We start from the raw sequence: 13063 nt of genomic DNA, 5'->3' as shown, positions 1-13063 counted from the left end.
TGTGGGAAGAAACATGTTCTCCTCAAATCATCTCTGTATAACATCTGGGGCAGGTCGTGGGAAGAGAGCTTGGGAAACGCACTGAATCCCTGTTTCTCTCTGCTGGCTGCTCAGCCAGTGCAGCTGTTGGAGCTGCAGATGTTTAAAATTAACTGAGATGAATCACACCTTATTGTCTCATTTTCCTCTGCAAAATGGGAAGCATAAAACTTGGTTGTCCTACAGAAGAGATGTGAATTAAAGACTCCACACTATGCTGAGACTAGAATAATAGCTATACAAGTATCTGCAGTTGTCTGCTGGCTGAGGTATCCATGGGCTTGATGGCTGGGAGAGGCTTCAGAGAGAAATTGAGATTCCATGCCCATCTCTGGGGTGACAGGGAAGATAATGTTTGACCTAAAATAATAATTAAAAATTCCTGAAAAAGAACTGTGGCTCCTGTGTTCAAACTGTGAGAGGGATGTACAAATTTAATATATTACCTTCAAACTTTAAATTGGATTTATGGAAAAAAGGCTTCAAGCCACAGTATGTACTAAATTCACATTCCTTTCTGAGGAGGCTGAATCTGCTCAGTTAATTTTGGAGAGAAAGAAGAGATGGTTATACAGTTTAATTTTGCTTTGTTGGTTTTTTCCTCTTAGGGCCAGTGATGTTGCTGATAAAGAGTAAAATTACAATTTTATTTCAGGCACTGAATTTTCAGACTGCTGTTGTCTCACCTGGAAGTAAGTTTCCCTCCAGTGCAGTGGATGCAGTCATTGAGATCTTTTGTTATTTTTCCCCAGCCAAATTCAGGCACTAAATATTACTGAAAACTACAAAATCAATTTCCAACTTGTTATTTTGCTAGACAAACGGTCCTTTGTTGCTTTTGCCCTTTCTCTTTAGTATATGCAGGAGTGCTTGCCAGAACACAAAGTGCTCTCCAGTGACACAGCACATTAATTCCGATGAGAGCAACAATTTCTTATACATATTTTATAGCAAACAAATGAACTAATAAATTTTTTATAGACTGTATGCTGTGAAAAGTCATATTATAATTTAAGCATGTCTTTGGCCCGCATAGCCCAGAGTATATTATAACATCACCAGCTTTGTCATCTCAGGGAGAGTTTTACCCTACAGATGGTAAGTGTTGAAGCCCTGAATTGCTGCAGAGGTGGCCATCTGTGAGTACCACTGCAGACTGGCTCCGAGAAGGCAACCACTGGTGTATTTATTTGTAAGCCCATGTTTTCCAGCCCAGCCCAGCCCAGCCTAGATGGTTCCATTTCTCACTACTGCACAGGCCTTTTCCCATGTTTTCTTGAGCAAGATATTGATGACAGGAATGTGCAGCCCACACTGGTGATTTCCTCCAAGTATTATCACAACCTGAATATGTCCAGCAGTAGAGGATGGTACAGGGAGTCTGGGACGGTGGTTTTGCCAGTGTAAACTGTCACATCTCTGCTGATGTCTTTATGACAGCCAGCTGCATCTGCTTTACAAAAACCCCATGTCTCTCTAAACTCGATCCTTCTTGCTATTTTCCTTTTAATGCAACATTTGTAGATATTTTGGTGTGTAGTAGGTATATTTAGAGGCCACTAACTCTTCATAAGCATAAAGAATCCAACCATTGGCAGTGATGGGTCTGAGTCAGCCAGTTAGTGTGCTCAGAATGGAAATTGTTTGCAGTTTCTTTTCCACCTGTGCATAAATTTGTAGCTCCAGGCATGTCAGTCCTTCTTGGAAGACTGAATAGCTTGAAAGATTCTTTATCTCTGCATTCATCTCTTCTTTGAAAATTACTTTCAGAAGTGGCAGATAAAACACCTTCACAGCCCTAAAAATGTCATTTTTAGGGGTTGAAATCCATACATAAGGAAGCCAAGAGACATCAAGATGTAACATTCTTAATAACCAGAGATGTCTCCTGGACCGTTTGCCTGCAGCAGCCTCTGACTGACTGCTCTGCCATGTGGCAATTCATGAGGATGTCAGTATTGTGATTTTTTTTCATGTATGTCTGTGTTTACAGGGACTACTACATAACCATGGTGAAATGGGCAACCAGCACCAAGGTGGCAGTGAACTGGCTGAACAGGGCCCAGAACGTGTCTATCCTGACGCTCTGCGATGCCACTACGGGAGTCTGCACAAAGGTAGGAGAGATGAGCTAAATGGTCACTCACCATCAGTTTTCATAACCCATGTAAGGAGAAAGTATTCTTACGTGATGACAGGTCAGCTGGCACTCATTTACTTAGGCAGGCACAGAATATAAACAATGTTTGCAATAGTTACTTTTTTTTTTTTTTTTTTTTTTTTTTTTTTTTTTACACCTTCTAAAAAGACAGGAATGGTATGTCTCTGCACACAATGTGTGTGTACATGTGTGTGTGTAAGAGAGTGGTTACTTGTCCTGAAATAACTGTATACATGCACAAGCACACACACATCAACAGTTTGTAACCTGAATATTTTTGCAACATTCCAGTTTAATGGCATTATATATATTTAATGGCATTAAAAATGTCTCATACTCATCTACCCACGATTTCATTTTAGTTAATTGTAATACACCTTCTATAGACATATTAATATAAAGAGTGTATTGATGTAACCTGTGTAAGTAATAGCAGATACCATCTTTTAAATTGGCATAGGTGTTTGCACAGTAGAAGAGTATTCTGATATATCTATCCCTTGAAAAAATGAGGCAATACAGTGCATAGAGCACAGTGCAGAATCTTTTCTTAGCGACTTTTATTTCAACCTTTATTTACTTCTTAACAATCTTTATTTCTTTGGAGAATAATATCTCTTGTGAATTTATGTGTTTTGTCTGTATGAGTAAAATGCTTTCTTGAATGAGTGAATGCTTATTCATCAGAGAGGAAAGCCAAGGATAGCAGTCACTGGATTATACTCCTAAACACGTATTTAAGCAGTTTTCTTTGTGCTTCTGCATAACTTTTCAGATTAAATCAAACTGCTTCCTGCACTGATAAGTAAACGTCATACACACGAAGTATGGTATTTAATGATCTTGTTTTGTTTTAGAAACATGAAGATGAAAGTGAAGGCTGGCTGCACAGACAGGTAATAGTGATTTTCTATTTGTGGTCAAGTTTTTTGTAGGTTTTCTTCTTTCTTTGTTTTTCCTCCAAAGAGAAAAACTGATTTCCAGACCTGAGAAAGATACTTGGAAGATGGCATGGTTTGTATTATAGAAAACAGTTTCACAGTAATATACAAGTTCTTCTTATTGAAGATGCCATCTTCTCTGGTAGGTCCCACTGTTCATTGCCTGCAATTTATGGTATTTAAAAGAGGTGAAAATCTGATGCTGGTGGAAATTCACCCACTGACAGTATCTGTGTGAGACTTGTCAGCCTCAGAGGTAGTCCTTCACACCATATGTTGAGACTGATGGTGATTTTAAGCAGTACAATAGTTGTTTTCTGGTCTTCTAGACAGGAAAGAAGTCCACTGTTGAAAACAGAAGATCAGAGGTCATTTTATTAAATGTGCCTATGTCTGTTTAGAGACAAAATCATGCAGATAGGACTTATAAGTAATTTAAGATCAATTTGACAAAATTATTTAAGAATGTAAGAAAGGTAAAAAATAAAATTAAAGTGTTGATTGGGCAATTGAAACAATGAGATCTTATGTGGAGCACAGAATGGAGAGAAACTGCGCAGTTTAATACCTCGTTTTAACAGACAGCTGTGAAACATAATTCTTCTGAAACCATACCTTGCACATAATACTATTACATTGTATCACTATGTGCTCCCATACCCCAAACGAAATAGAACAAAGATGAAAATAAATCCTGGGGGGGAAGAAAAAAAAAAAAAAAAAAAAAAAAAAAAACAGTTTAAACCTCCAACAAATTTCAATTGATGGGATTTTTCTTTTTATATATACTTTTTTTTTTTTTTTTAAAAGGGTTTTTTTTTCAACATATGTCTATATAAAACCTCTAGATTTCCAGCACGTGTATCTCTGGAAGATCATTTATAACACTTCCCCAGCAGTCAGTTTGTGAAGTGACCTCAGATTTGATAAAGCTGTTCTTTAGAGAGAAGCTGCTGATACCAATTCAGCCACGGCAGTGAACTGTTTTTCATGGGATATGAGAATGGCAGACAGGGAGTTGCATGTCAGATAAAGATCTTGTACTATATTCTTCCAAGTCCAGATTTAAAGCATTTCATATTTTTGTCACAGCTTGTTCAGAGGATCCAAGAACCTCTAGAAACTACAGTACATCAGTTCACAGCAAGAACAATGATCTCCTCTGTTCCAGTGGCTGTCCTACAGCAATGGGATATGTCTGATCCAGATAAAAAATTATTTTACTGAGGAAATAGATTTTGTGCTCCAACCATTTCAAATAATCTTTTGCTGGTATACTCAGGTATAGAGTAAAAATGCTGCTGAAGTATTCTTTACATACATAAGAGCAGCCTTGGCTTGAGTAGAAAAGAAAAGCTTCAAAGACAAGCCAAGTCAAGAGAAAATGAAAGTGCTCATATTTTATATCTAAAAAACTAGTACTTCACAGGATTCATTTCTTTCATAAATCCAAGGATAGTTTTAATCCTTTCAGTGCTATTTACAGGGACCTCCATTAACACAATAGAGTAGACCTTGTGTTTTTACACTGCTGTGGTTCTTTAGTCGTTTACCTGTTACACGGACAAGCTTGGTGCTTTGTCTTGATCTGTCATTCTCTAACAGGCCTGCTCCAGGGAAATATAGTTTGCTTTACTGCATCTCCAAACATCATATACTGAGTTTGAGGTTAGAGAAGGGTGTTCATTACAGCCAAATGAGTCAGACATCTCAGCACTAAACTAAGAGAGCATTTGCTATGGACTTTGGAGACATTTGATACTATTCTTCAAAAGCTTTTGTAAGAGTCTGAAGAATTACAGAGCTCTTTTGCCTGTATTCTGACAACAAAATTACTTAAAATTCTAGTTTTGATTGAATATGAAATTACTAGGATAATTGTATTTTCTGTATTTACCTTTTACTCTATGACACATTAATCTAGATAACTGGAAAGTTATTTTCATGGCATGTGTGTCGGACTATGAGAACGATGTGAAAATGTTAAATGCTACTGCGAATACCCTAACCTCTTTAAAGAGGAGATGAATTGCACATTAGGCAGCTACTGAAGGAGCTCAGAAGTGTGACTCAGCTCAAGATGAAGATTCCTTGGTTGAGACATTTTAATATAGGTATATTTATATGAGCCAGGTACCCAATTCCCCTCTGTACACAGCCAGTATGGTGAGCAGTGTGGTCACACAGTCAATGGACCTTGAGCATAATTCAGCCCACTATGAAGAAACACCCACTGCCTGGTTAGCCAACTTGTTCTTTATGCTACGTTGGCCAAACCTCCTTCTGAGAAGTACCCCCAATTCAAATCACTAGGATGGAAGAATTGAACTGCTTGCCTCGTTGCTTAGAGTACTTCTTCAAAGTATCCATACACCTGGTTTGAAAAGCATACAAGACCTTTACCTTTTTCTTGGGAATTTAAGAGCATGTGGTCTTCCTGGAATAGGAGCAAGCTTCACCGTAGACTGGGAGGCAGCAGGAGAAGAGAAAAGCATCAGCATCAGGTGATCAAGGATGTTGAAGGAGTCTTCAGGGGTGACAGGGTTGACTTTTTTCATCTGTCTGAAATACTGGAAGTTCTGAGATAGGGCATACGACCCATGAATTCCAATTTTGTTGTTGCTGCAGTAGTTTGGTAACTCAGTGACATTTAATAGTCTGTGTATGGAAGATCATAGTAAATGATCTCATGTTCCCTTTTGGGCTTAAGTTTATGAATTTATTTTATTCAAGTCCAAAATATTTGGAGAGTATCTTTCCAGCATATGGAAAGAAAAATACTGCTGTCACTGTCTGTGTAGCTGAAAAATAGGATAAATTACTCAAAGTATAATGAGAAATAAACAGAATTTACACAGGTTTTGCTAGAAAGTATCTGTTGCTCCTTGTCAGATGATATAGCCAGTGTTTTCAAACCTTACGCACAAATAAGAACAAGCACATGTTCACCAAAACTGACTAGGGACTTTGGAAGTTTTTACTGCTTTTATTTATATACTTGCTTGTGCACTTCTGAGCGTAAGAGCCAGACTGAACTTTACTCATACTTTTGCTTAAATATACAAACTCTTTGAAACAGTAATTATAGCTGTAAACAATTTTGTTTCAATGTTTGTGAAGAAGCCATTTTCCAATAGTGCCAGTGATGGTCATATGCAGACAATGAGTCAGCAACGGAGAAATAAGACAATTTCTGAGCACCTGATGAAGAAAACTTTACTGGTATTTTAATTGGTTTATTTATTTAATTGTGAATGTGGCCTGAACAAATTTAATTATAAACCAGGGTGCAATTACAACTCCATCAAAGGCTATAGGCTTTGACACTGTTGTTGACAAGACCAGGAGATTACCACAAAATTGTTCAGAGACATAAAGCCTCCAAAACTGCCTTCATGGGCCGGCTGGCTTCCACTGATAACAATTCCTTCTGGTTGACTTTTTCTTTCCAGTTCTATTTCCCTAGTGTTTCAGATTACCTCAGTCTGAAACTAAAGATATTTTCTCTGTCAGAAGGTTGAGATGTTGAAAACTTCACACCATTTTGCTTTTACAACTTGCTTGCCTTAATTCTGACAGCATGATAACCCAGTAATGATTCTTACACATAGGTAGTATGAAAAGAGATTTTAAAAATAAAAACAGAGTTCAGAGAACCTTAGAAACAAAACTGGCTTTTTCACCCTGTAAAGCCCTTTTATGATGTGACAACCTGTAACTGACCTAATGTTACTTTAAAGACAAAAGATGTAGCAGAAATAGGACATGGAGTCCCATAGTTCAAACATCCAAATTCATCTGCCAGAGCTAACAAAGCAGCTTCTGGCTACAAAGAGAGTCTTTGGTGCTTAAATGAAGAGTTCTGATTTCATCCATTGGAGAGGACTGATACCCAGAAGCATGGTCTCCTCTCCATTTGATGACCCTGTGTCTTGAGGCAGGTACCCTGGCTTCAGAGATGGCCATTGGTGTCGTGCACCCAACCTCATATGAGCATGGAGACAGGGATGGAGGATGAAACTCAGCATTTCCCCATTTCCCCAGGGGCTGAGTGTGGCAGGGGATGGAAAGAGATCTTCCTCCTGTGCCCAAAAGAGGAGGTGTCTTCATTGTTGCAGTAAAGCCAAAGCACATTTTTAACACTTTGTTAGATTTCAGTGAAGTGTTTACCAAACTGCAAAGGGTTAAAAGGATTCATGTCACACATACCTGTTTATCAGCACTATGGCCCTGTGACACTTAAAGTATCAGGACGTTGCCCTGAAATAAAAATACCTATGGAGCAAAATCATTACTTCTGGGATTTGGGGTGTCATGGTCTGAGCTCAGAGGGCAACTGAGCACCACACAGCTGCTCACTCCCCCCTTCCCCCCAGGCACTGGGATGGAGAAAATCAAGGAAAATGATTGAGTTTCGAGATAAGGAGAGGGAGAGATGACTCACCCGTTACAGTCATGGGCAAAAGACAGATTGGTTAGGAAAATAAAAAGAACATAAATTTAATATAGACACTAACAACAACACGTAACAGACAGAGTAGGACCATGAGAAGCATCACCACATCTTGAAAACACCTTCCCCCACCCCTCCCTTCTCCCCAGACTCAGCTTTGCTCCCAATATCTCTAACTCATCTGTCCCAGTGGCACAGGGGACAGGGAATGCGGGGCGCAGTCATTCCTGCTGCTTCTTCCACCTTGCAGTGGGGAAACTTCTGACAGTGTGGTGTCCCTCTCATGGGAGATAGTCCTCCACAAACTTTCTTTGACGTGAGTGACTCCCTCAGGCTGCAGCATTTCCCTAGCTGCTCTGGCATGGGTCACCCCTGCGCATTGCAGTCCTCCCAGTGCCAAACTACACCTTCTCCACACAGAGTCCCGGCTTCCTTCAGTCATCTGCTCCAGTGTGGGGCACTCTGCAGGCAGGCATCTGCTCCACTGGTAACCTCCATGGGTGGCAAGGGGAAGTGGCCCTGCTGTCTCACCACAGGCTACAGGGGATCTCTTCCCCCGGCGCACCTTCCTCTCTGCGTTTCCTTCCTTCCACTGACCTCAGTGTTAGCACAGATGTTCTCTTCACAACTCCAACTCCTCCTCCCAAGTTGCCCTTCTTAAATATGCTATCACAGAGGCTCAGCCACTGTCACTAATTGGCTTGGACTTGGACAGAGGTGGGTCTGACTTAGAGCCAGGGGAGATTTGAGAGGCTTCTCCACCATTGTAGCCCCCTTTCCTGCTTCCAAAACCCCCCACCACTCACTCAAACCCAGGACATGGGCAAAGGTGGATCAGACAGAGAGGGCAGGAGACTGCTGAGAAAGGAAAAATGCATCAGAGAATCAGAGAAAAAGATTGAGTTATTCAGATTAATTGGTTTCCTTTTTAAAACTTGAGGATGAACCAGGAAAACGTAATTCTTGTGGAAATATAATTATCAAGTCAGTAATAAAACCAAACTTCAAAGAATCTGCTTTCCCACCAGTTTCTGTGAGGAAGCACATGGAGTTCAGCCAAAAGCATGTGAAGCACTGTACTCTAGAAGAGCAGAAGGTAGGGAGTGTGTTGAACCATGGGAGCACAGACAGACCAGTTTGGAGATGCAGCCTGTGGTGCTGCAATATGAGTATTTGACCCATGTTAATGTGTGGGTGGTTTTGGTGGTGCTGTACTTATGGGTCCCCGTGGCTTTCATGCACTCTGACTCACCATAAAGTGGGTACTTTCTTTTTCTAATGTTTGTCCCAATGGATGTTTGATCATGGAAATCCTCAAGATCAGAGATACTTTTGCACTCCCCACAATCCTGTATGCACCTTGCCCTTCCTTCTTTCACCAAAGGAGTCTTCCTCAGGTGGCTGCAGATCCAGTGATGCTCAGTGATCCCTCTCTAAACACAACCAAATACACTCTTTTTCATTTTTTTTTTGTTTGGTTGGTTGGTTGGGGTTTTTTATTGTTCCTTATTCCAGGACTTCATGCCCTTCTCTAAGACCTGTAGAAGTTCAGACTGCATTTAGCATGGTCCCCTCATTCATCCTGTTTCTGCCAAACTTGGGATAAACCTCCAAGGCACTCCTTGGTTCCCTCTCCTCACCATTTGCAGTGACCTATATTGCACAATTCTGAACTCCAGCACTGATCCCTCCAGGAGTCACAGTGCTCTCCAGCAGCCTCCCATCACCTTATCTCTTCCACCAAAACTGAAGTCTTTGATGGCATCGTTTTGATACGTAGCAATAAACAGGTTGCTGGAAATGGAGTTGCTTCCTCTTTCTGTTATTGATAGCAATGCAAGTTGGTTAACCCAAATTCCTTCTCCAGCCACAGGGTCATCTTTTGTTTAGTGATTATTCCTTCAACTCTGAGGATGACTCTGTAGTCTTCAGCTCCAACCACCTGTTTCCTTCCTCCTCCATCCAGGGGCTATCACCCATCTCAGGTGAGCAGCTCTGGATAGATCTGCTTCCTGAACCAGGCCACTGTCTGTTCACACAGGCATCAGAAAGGCAAATGGGACTGGGGACCCACACTTACTTAGTCAGATTTAAGCTTCTGTTTAAGCTGATGTCCTATCATAAAAGTTACCTTACTTTTTTTCTCCCCTTATACCTGAGTCTGAGAGCACTGAGTTATTGCTACATGTAGCTGACATGAGGACAGCTTTGGCCTTCAAAGCAGAGGATTTCTGGAAACTGACCCTGACTCTTTGGATAGAATTCATTTGTCTCAATACAGACATCTAGCTGAGCAAAAAAGACAAGAGCCATAAGAACTTAAGAAGTGCCCTACTGAGTCTCACCATTGCTTCCTCTGCTCCATCATTCTGCCTTTAACAGACACAACGGTTGATGGTATTTAAGGACAGTGTGTGAGCTGTCTGCTTTCCACAGACTAGTCCTTTCATATTTCACCATCACCTAAAATAAAAAGATCACAGATACTTGAGATTATATCTGTGTCTATTCCCTTTAGGATCTGCTAATGAATAATAAGTTTGTTCAATTGCTTTTCACACCTTCTGATACTAGAGGCTTCCATAAGCCTCCTGTGTCAAAAATTTCCAGAATTTCCCTACATGCTACATAGGAAAGGGTGGGGTTTTTTACGAGCATTAAATCAGTCTCCTGTGATTTTCAAGGAGGGATCTTCTGTTCTAGTGTTGTGGGATCCAGTCAATAATCATAGAAGGATGGAAGGGACCTTAAAGATTATCTATATCCACACCCCCTGCCATGGGCAGGGACACCTTCCACTAGCCCAGGTTGCTCAAAGCCCCGTCCAACCTGGCCTTGAACACTGTCAGGGAGGGGGCATCCACAACCACTCTGGGCAAGCTCTGCCACTGTCTCACCACCCTCACAGTAAAGAATTTCTTCCTTATATCTAATTTAAATCTACCCTCTTTCAGTTTGAAATCATTTCCTTCATCCTATCCCTACACTTCCTGATAGAGTCCCTCCCCATCTTTCCTATAGGCTCCCTTTAAGTACTGGAAAACCACTATAAGGCCTCCCCAGAACATTCTCTTCTCTAGGCTGAACAACCCCAACTTCTCTGGATGCAGCCCAGGATACAGTTGGCTTTCTGGGCTGTGAGCACACATTGCTGGCTCATAGTCTGTTTACCATCCACCAGTACCCCCAAGTCCTTCTCCACAGGGCTGCTCTCAATACACTCATCGCCCAGCCTGTATTTGTGCTGGAGATCACCCCAACCCATGTGTAGGACCTTGCACTTGGCCTTGTTGACCTTCACGAGGCTTGCACAGACCCACCTCTCAAGCCTGTCCAGGTCCCTCTGGATGGCATATCCCTTCCCTCCAGTGTGTTGATCGCACCACACAGCTTGATGTTGTTGGCAAACTTGCTGAGGGTGCACTCAATCCCACTGTCCGTGTCACCCACAAAGATGTTACACACTGCTGGTCCCAACACTGATCCCCGAGGAACGTCACCCATCTTCACTTGGACATCAAGCCGTTGAATGTGACTCTTTGAGTGCAACCATTCAGCCAATTCCTTATCCACCGAGTGGTCCATCCATCAAATCCATGTCTCTCCAATTTAGAGACAAGGATATCATGTGGGACAGTGTCAGATGCTTTGCACAAGTCCAGATAGATGATGTCAGTTACTCTTCCTTTATCCACCAGCACTGTAACCCCATCATAGAAAGCCACCAAATTTGTCAGGCAAGATTTGCCCTCAGTGAAGCCATGTTGACTGTCACCAATCACCTCCTTATTTTTCTTGTACCCCAAATAGCTCAATGATCTTGCCTTTTTTAAAAAATGGGGGTTATGTTTCCCCTTTTCCAGTCAGTGGGAACTTCACCGGACTGCCACTGATAATAGTCAACTAAAGGCTCAAATTGTATCACATGCAGAGTATTTAATTATGTGCCCAGTGTAGCTCCCTAGAGTATAAAAACCTGTTCGAAAAGCCTTTCAGCTTGACGTTCCCCCCATTTGCTATCTGGGATAAGTCACCATCTCTGTGAAGATCTAAACAAAGTTCTGGTTGTATTAATGCATTTTCTTTGCAGCAACAGGAATATGCAAACAGGTTGTCTCATTATATATCAGCCGAGTACTAAAACCTCACATCTGTCATCTGTGCCATGTCCCTCCTTCTCCTGTAACTCTGAATGAAGCTCAAACCAATCTGCACGATGCCTGCTCTCGTTGGCAGAGATGTATTGCTAGAATATATAATGAAGTAGGCACAAATATAGAAATGTACGGTGAACTCATTGCTATTACCTCTGTAAAGGAAAACTTGTCGAGCAGAAGGTTTACCCAAGTTATCAATCACAGTGGTTTTTTAGTGAGGTTTCTCTTGTCTTGAAAGACATTTGGAAATAATACAGAGTTTCATGTTTCAGGTTCAAGAACAATGTGAGAAACAAATGAAACCATTATTTCATAGAGCTGCAACAGGCTGTAAATGGGCATATTTTAAAATATATTAAAAACCTAAACAGGGGAAAATAAAAAGAAAACCAAACAGTTTGAACACCTAATACAGTGTTGATAAATCTGATAAATAGTGGAAAATAATTAATCAGTGAAAAACTGGAAGCAAAGTAACTTACAGTAAAAATAATGTGTTAGCTTATGAGAAATAAAAATGTTTATTTCTTTGCTGTAGGTGTTTGCATTAGCCATAAATCTCCCTGCACAACTAAGTTCTTGCTGGCTCAAGTGTGATATCTTGACACATGCCAAGCAGAAAGCCAGGGTGTTTGACTAACACCGACCCAGAGGAGGACCCAGAAGAGGCCGAGCAACAGATTCCCTGTTAACTGCCCTTGAAGGATACGTAAAGCTGGGCCAGGGAAGGCAGGGCTCAGCCAGTCCACAGAAAAGCCTGATATCACAGGAGAGGTTCATCAGAGGTTCAGGTTTTGTTTTAGTCCCAGCTATTCAAGATTCAGAGTAGAGGAGTTTCATCTAGCCAGTTCACTTGGTACAGTGCTACTGTGTCACACCATATGGCCCATCCTTCTGCTTTCCCTTGTAATGTGCTGTTCAGCAACTCCTGCAGTGGAGACTTCCCATGTGCCTCAGGGTTCCTGTACAAAAAGAAGATGAAGACCCTTCTAGAAAGTGCTTGCTTACCATATGTGGTGTTTGATTTCCTTCTGCTGAGTCTCTTCTATCCCTGGTTGAAAGTTCTAGTCACCCAATAAAAGCCAATCATCACGTTCACCTGGGAGCTCTGTGTCAAAGACAGTTTTGCAAGATGTCCTCCCCTTTTTAAATAATGCAGTGAAATAAGCATTTGTAAGACAGGAAAAGACAGCAGTTAGATGATGTTAGTTGTGTTTCCTCGAATACAGGAATAGATCAGTTCTTCCAGCAGAGCAAACAGGCTCTGTCATACTTGTGTCAGTGAGGTTCAAACCATTTCTGAAAGCTTTAT

General features: G+C 41.2%; 1 protein-coding gene across 2 annotated transcripts in view; it reads left to right on the top strand.

The window, feature by feature from the left end:
• Positions 1-13063, top strand: part of DPP6 (dipeptidyl peptidase like 6) — a 327308-nt gene that overhangs the window by 270712 nt on the left and 43533 nt on the right. For both annotated transcript variants that reach the window (XM_026841734.1, XM_026841733.1), the window contains exons 11-12: positions 2033-2156; positions 3058-3096. In XM_026841734.1, the coding sequence (XP_026697535.1) occupies positions 2033-2156; positions 3058-3096 (163 nt within the window). The remainder of the gene's footprint in view (positions 1-2032; positions 2157-3057; positions 3097-13063) is intronic.

Source organism: Athene cunicularia (assembly GCF_003259725.1).
Source record: "Athene cunicularia isolate RWA chromosome 2 unlocalized genomic scaffold, athCun1 chr2_part1, whole genome shotgun sequence".
NCBI classification, from domain to species: domain Eukaryota; kingdom Metazoa; phylum Chordata; class Aves; order Strigiformes; family Strigidae; genus Athene; species Athene cunicularia.
This window is presented reverse-complemented; position numbering and strand designations above follow the sequence as displayed.